Source organism: Otolemur garnettii, unplaced genomic scaffold (genome assembly GCF_000181295.1).
Source record: "Otolemur garnettii isolate 467f Iridium unplaced genomic scaffold, OtoGar3 scaffold00010, whole genome shotgun sequence".
In the NCBI taxonomy this organism is placed as follows: domain Eukaryota; kingdom Metazoa; phylum Chordata; class Mammalia; order Primates; family Galagidae; genus Otolemur; species Otolemur garnettii.
In genome coordinates this window covers 16,884,089-16,890,752 of record NW_003852405.1, presented here as the reverse complement: position 1 = coordinate 16,890,752, position 6,664 = coordinate 16,884,089, and the positions used below count along the sequence as shown (strand labels likewise).

The 6,664-nt window shown below is 44.8% G+C and overlaps 1 protein-coding gene across 1 annotated transcript in view; it reads left to right on the top strand.

The window, feature by feature from the left end:
* Positions 1–6: 6 nt before the first annotated feature.
* EPHX4 (epoxide hydrolase 4) overlaps positions 7–6,664 on the top strand; it is a 34,059-nt gene continuing 27,401 nt past the window's right edge. Inside the window, exons 1-2 of the mRNA XM_003784162.1 lie at positions 7–251; positions 2,868–2,953. Coding sequence (XP_003784210.1) covers positions 21–251; positions 2,868–2,953 — 317 coding nt within the window. The 5' untranslated portion in view covers positions 7–20. The remainder of the gene's footprint in view (positions 252–2,867; positions 2,954–6,664) is intronic.

Sequence of the window (6,664 nt, the reverse complement as noted above, 5' to 3'; positions counted from 1 at the left end):
GGCGCCGCTGCTGCCGCCGGATGGCGGGGCTGCGGGGTCGCCTGCGCCGCCTGGCGCTCGCGCTCCGCGCCCTGCTCTTCTGGTCGCTGGTCTACTGCTACTGCTGGCTCTGCGCTTCCGTCCACCTGCTCAAACTTTTGTGGAGCATCGGCAGGGGACCCGCGCGGACCTTCCGGCGCGCCGCCCGGGAGCACCCCCCCGCCTGTCTGAACGACCCCTCTTTGGGGACCCACTGCTACGTGCGGATCAAGGTGAGGGACGGCGCCGCCCCGGCGCTCTCGGGAGGGAACGCGACTGCCCGGACAGCGCGGGGCGCGGGGCTGCTCCTTGCGTGACGCCGGCTCAGCGTCCCCTAGTGTCCCCGCGGGCGGGCGGCGGGGACAGGGGGCTACCTGGGGGAGGCAGGGAGGGCGAGGCGTGGAGGGAGTGGGTCCGGTGTGTGTCTGTGTCTGTGTCTGTGTCTGTGCCAGTCTGTGTGTCTCAGAGAGAGAGAGACCCGTTTCCCAGGCGCCTGGGTTGGTTTCTCATCAGGGTCCTCTTACATTCCTGTCTCCCGCCTCTGCAAGGTGACTGGCTCCTGTCACCTTTTTGCCCTTTTGAGCTTACATCAGCCATAATTGTTTCTGGTGGCACCCTACTGTCTCAGGAGACTAGCTGGCCTTACCTAAATTTCAGAGATAAACAGAATAAGTCACTGGAAATCAGGAGTTTCTTCTGATCACAGATGACTTAGGCAGCATGAAGGGGTCAGGAAATGGTGTATGTTTGTGGGAGGGAAGCAGAGTTAGGAAGTCAGAGACCAAGGGAATGGAATAGAAAGTAAATGTCAACCGTACACGCAGGCTCTTGAATTGTTTATGCTTGTCCCAAGCTTCCTCACAGCCCACAGTCTATTTCCTGAGCTCCAGGTGCTGAAGGGAAATGGCTCCTGTGATACACCCTGCAGCCTGACTCACAGGCCTTTTAAAACCAGCCTCGGATGAGGGGACATGTGTGTCACCAAGTCCTAATTTCCTATTACAAGCTAAATTGCCCAGCAGTTGGCATTCAGAAGGGCAAGAGGACTTCTTTCTTGCCTGGGGTAATATGAAAATTAAATGAGTTGATATGTTAGGAAAAAAAAATCCAAAAACCAAAAAGAACTTAGAACAGTGGTGCATATAGTTGGTGCAATAAAGTATGTGTTAATTAAATGCAATCAAGTGCCCATAGCATTTCATCCAGCAAGACTCGTCTCCAATAAAAGTTTTTGCCAATGAAAGAGGTTTTTATTCCTTGTTATTATTTTCAATGTCTTGCTCTGTCATAAGTCACCATAACCTCAAACTCCTAGACTCAAGTGATCTTCCTGCCTCAGACTCGTGAGTAGCTGGGACTACAAACACACACCACCAGGGGTGACTAATTTTTAATTTTTTGTAGAGGAAAGGTCTTGCTATGTTGCCCAGATTGTTCTCAAACCCCTGGCCTCAAGTGATCCTCCTGGCTTAGCCTTCCAAAAAAGGACGTATTAAACTTCTAGGAAAGAATTCTGCAGTTGAGGACAAAGTCAGATTTGTTATCTCTGTCCAACCTGAGGAGTAAAAATTGAGTAAGAATCATCCAGAACTCCTTAAAATGCCTTTCCTCTGATGCTGGCCACCTGAAGAGCTTTCCCAGAGATGCAGAACAATGGAGTGGAAAGAACATTGTCCTGTGTTAACAACTTTGGCCTGCATTTTCTAAATCGGTAAAATGATTCTTTCTCATCTGAAAACCCGGTTGTTTTGTATCAGGCGACTCGGTGTCTGTGCTCAGCTTTTGGTTCTTGGTTTCCTTCCTAGCTTTCCTTCTTTGAGAGTTTTTGTTTTTCTTTTCTTGAGGTTTCCTCTACTTTTCTCTCTTCAGTTTGCTTAGCATTTGCAGAATTCGTCTCTCATTCCCGTGCTTTTTATTTTTCTTTAGTTTTATTGTCTCTATGTGTGGAGTGAAGCCTTCTGCAATCAGGGCATTCAGTGTTAGGAGCGCACAATGATGTGGCATAAGGAGCAGGCACCAAGGGGAACAGTACATGCAACACTCAAAATAATAGCGTGGGAAGGAAAGACCTAAAAATAAGGGAAGGAGGTGTGAATTATATAACTGATTGCATAGCTCTTGACGGGCAAGCCGAGAAAAGCATATGACTAGGAGGTAAACATGGCAGGAATATAAATTCAGATGGGAATTATTTACATGTCCTATAAAATTTGAGTGAGATGAAATGTGACGCATAAGTAAGATGAAAGTTACAAATGGTGACATTACTTCGGAGGCTCATAATATATAAATTGACCTTGTACTAGAACAAAGAGAAGGACCTGTGAAGGGAGTATTGACAAAAGTGATTCTGTCCATTTGCCCATATTGATAAATCGTGAGTCTTTTTTCTTTTTGACAGTTAAGGAAATTTATTTTATTCATTGATGTTAAAATAATACTAGTGAGTTTTTGGTTTTATTCTTTTTTTGAGACAGGATCTTGCTCTGTTGCCTGGGCTACAGTGCAATGTCCTTATTAGAGCTCAAGATAGCCTCAAACACCTGGGCTCAAATAATCACTCTGGCTTGTTCTCTGAAGTGGCCAGGACTACAGTCAGTCACCACCAGGCCTGGCTAATTTTTCTATTTTTTTTTTTTTTGTAGAGATAGGATCTCACTGTGTTGCTCAGGTCAGTCTTGAACTTCTGGATTCAAGTGATTCTTGAACTTGGCTTCCCAAAGTGCTAGGAGTATGGATGTGAGCCACTGCGGCCAGCCAAGTATTTTGTAACAAAATGGAAATACTAAAGGTACTTCTTTGACCGTCGTCTCAAAACATCACTAAAATTCTGTGCCATCTATTTTCAGGATTCAGGGTTAAGATTTCACTATGTTGCTGCTGGAGAAAGAGGCAAACCGCTTATGCTGCTGCTTCATGGATTTCCGGAATTCTGGTAAACGTAACAACTAACTTACTTTTGCTTTAAAATTTGGCTTGCTGTCTTAGGTTTGTTTTGTGCTGCTATAACAGAATACCTCAGTCTGGGTAATTTATAATGAACAGGAATTTATTTTCTCAAAGTCATAGAGGCTGGGAAGTCTAAAGTCAAGGTGCCGGCATCTGGTGAGGACTTTCCTGCTGCGTCATCACATGGCCGAAGAATGAAGGGTAAAGAGGCAAAAGGGGGATAAACTTGCCCTTTCATGATGGCACTAAGTCCACCAATGAGGGCAGAGCCCTTACAGCCTGATCACTTCTTAAGGGTCTCACCTCTTTTTCTTTGTTTTCTTTTCTTCTTCGTTTTTTTTTTTTTTTTTTTTTGGCCGGGGCTGGATTTGAACCCACCACCTCCAGCATATGGGGCTGGCACCCTACTCCTTTGAGCCACAGGCGCTGCCCTTTTTTTTTTTGAGACAGAGTCTCACTATGTTGTCCCAGGCTAGAGTACTAGCTCACAGCGACCTCAAACTCTTGGCCTTGAGCAATCCTACTGCCTCAGCCTCCTGAGTAGCTGGAATTACAGGGGCCTCACTCTGGCTCAGACTGGTCTCAAACTCCTGAGTTCCTGAGCTCGAGCCATCCACCTGCCTTGGCCTCCCAGAGTGCTAGGATTATAGGTGCAAGCCACTGTGGCCAGCCACTTTTAAAGATTTGATGTTACTCAAAGTCCTGGGGACTTTTTTTGAGGCCTTTTAATTTTTATTACAAAGAAAAAAAAACTTCATATTTTTATTTAGCTTTCTGACTCGGTAATTTTGCCTTCAACACTTTCACAGCAATTTTCTGCTCCTCACTAAGTAAAGCACACTTGATCCTATCACAAACACGTTAGCACATATGGAAGTACCACATGCCCTGCTGATGTGCTAATGTGTTCTTTTGTTTTGGACAACCTCATTAGGAACTTTAGGTCTCAGCACAAACCCCCTGGAAGTCTGCCTGGGTACTTGCTACTTACAGATTTTGGTGCTTTCCCAACTTTCTTGGTTCAGAGGTTTGGGGCAGCCTAGTTTTGATAGAGGCTGTGTTGTAGGAAAGCCTGCGATGATATGTCAAACACTGGACCATTCTAGTGCCTCTAGACAGTATCCTTGGAAAAGCCTCTAAGTCCTTCTGTAAAAGACATCTAAAAGAAATATTACCTTATGCATTGTGAGTGAAAAGGACTTTATGAATCAATGCATTGAGGATGTTATTGTATGAGGAAGTATTAAGCATTGAAGAAAGGAACAGAGGATGGCAAAGACCCATCTACCTCTTAATTTTCCCAGATCAAGAGCTTTGTGAGTGCCTCTTACTGAGAAGATTTTACACTTGTGAAGATTTTTCCCTTCTCTGGATTTACCTGCATAAAATAATATAAGTAATTTTTTTTTTTTGAAACAAAGTCTCACTCTATTGCTCTGAGTAGAGTACCATGACATCATAGCTCACAGCAGCCTCAAACTCTTGGGCTCAAGCAATCGTCTTGCCTCAGCCCCCCAAGTAGCTGGGACTACAGACATGTACCACCATGCCCAGCTTATTTTTCTATTTTTAGTAGAATTGGGGTCTCGCTATTGATGAGGCTGGTCTCAAAATCCTGAGCGCAAGTAATCTTCCTGTCTTGGCCTCCCAGAGTGCAAGGATTACAGATGTGAGCCACTGCACCTGGCAGCGTAAGTCTTTTTTTTGCAGTTTTTGGCTAGGGCTGGGTTTGAACCCACCACCTCTGGCATATGTGCTGGCGCCTTACTCTTTTGAGCCACAGGCACCGCCCAACATAAATCATTTTTATATTATACTTTTACCTGTTCTTCCATTTGAAGACAACTTAATGAGGTGGTAGGGAAACTGCCCGCTGTAATTCAAACATACACGTGTGGATTTATGTCATCGAGCACATGGCATGATTGGCTCACAATAAACTGTAACTCTGAAGCATTAGTCAAATCTGCATAAAGTAGCATGGGCAGTACATTCTGGCTCAGCCCCTTATTTGCTGCAGGACTCTGCAAAAGCATCAACAGTAATCTTGCAGAGTTGTTGTGAGGACAAAGAGTCAAAATGTGTGAAGGCCTTTTGCATGATTCCAGTGACTACTCGATGAACGTTCGTGTCTTCATTTCTGTTCATTCAGTGTAGACATCCATGTGTCAGATAATAATTTCCAGTTTCTGGTGATGATAAGGATGATAGTTAACATTTTCTGCTGATAGTTAACATTTACTATGTGCCAGGTACATAGCATCTTAACATTTATAAGTTAAATGTTTTACATATATCACCTCATTGAAGCCTCATTGCTACACATCTGAAGTTGGCAGTGCCAGAAAGTCAGGTGCCCTCTTTTTTTTAAAATTCAGAGCTGACCTCTGCTGCTTATCCTTGGTCTAGGAAAGTGATAATGATCTGATAGTGTGATGGGTTTTCATCCTTCAAGTTTCGTACCTTTTACAGACGTTCAAGAGGGTGTTAAAATATCAGCCAGCAATATAAAAATACTTTAACATTTTATATGATCATTCTAAATACAACTCATGATCTTCATGGGAAGGATGATATTTAACTTTTTAGAAAGAAAAGTTTTTTGGGGCTCGGTGCCTGTAGCTCAAGCAGCTAAGGTGCCAGCCACCTACACCTAAGCTGGCAGGTTCAAATCCAGCCCGGGCCTGCCAAACAACGATGGCCACAACCAAAAAATATCTGGGCGTTGTGGTGGGCATCTGTAGTCCCAGCTACTTGGGAAGCAGAGACAAGAGAATTAATTGCTTGAGCCTAGGAGTTAGAGGTTGCTGTGAGCTGTGATGCCACAGCATTCTACCCAGGGCGACAGCTTAAGGCTCTGTCTCAAGAAAAAAAAAAAAGAAGTTTTTTGGTTTTTTTTAAGAGCTATGATCTTGCTATAGTACAGTAGCCCAATTGTAGCTCCCCATACATAACCTTGAACTCCTGGCTCAAGCCGTCCTCCTGCTTCAGACTCCCAAGTAGCTGAGAGACTACAGGCACATGTCAGTACGTAGAGATAGGGTCTCACTGTGTTGCCAGGGCTAGTCTTGAACTTCTGGCCTCAAGCAATCCTTTTTCCTCGGTCTCCTAGGGTGCTAGGATTACAGGTATAAGCCACAGTGCCCAGTTCAGGAAGAAAAGATTTCTAGGCTATTCTCTTTCTCCATTTCACCCCAACTCCAATATTCTTCCTACAACTTCACGTTTACCTAAGGAACAATCCACATGAAGATAAAAAGAACCTCTTGGTAATTGTTTCAAGGAGTCCCAGAGAATGGCAGTGGTACCTGTTTAATATAGGGCAGTAGATGCTCTGTGTTGTATTTTAAGAAGTGATATTTTTGTGCATGTTTTACACAGCCTTATCCCATTATTTACTCCTGAGAGCCCTTTTGAAAAATGAAAATGCCTGGTTTTGCACATGAACTAGAATATTCAGTGCATGGGACAGCCTAGGAGGGGTCCAGCACTGGTCCCTGGATATCAGCCCCATTGGCTCCAGCAATGTCAAGTCTTGGATGTGTCCAAGTATCTGGTCATTGTAAAGAATAGCCGGGCGTTGTGGCGGGCACCTGTGGTCACAGCTACTTGGGAGGCGGAGGCAAGAGACTCGCTTGAGCCCAGGAGTTGGAGGTTGCTGTGAGCTGTAATGCCACGGCACTCTACCCAGGGGGAC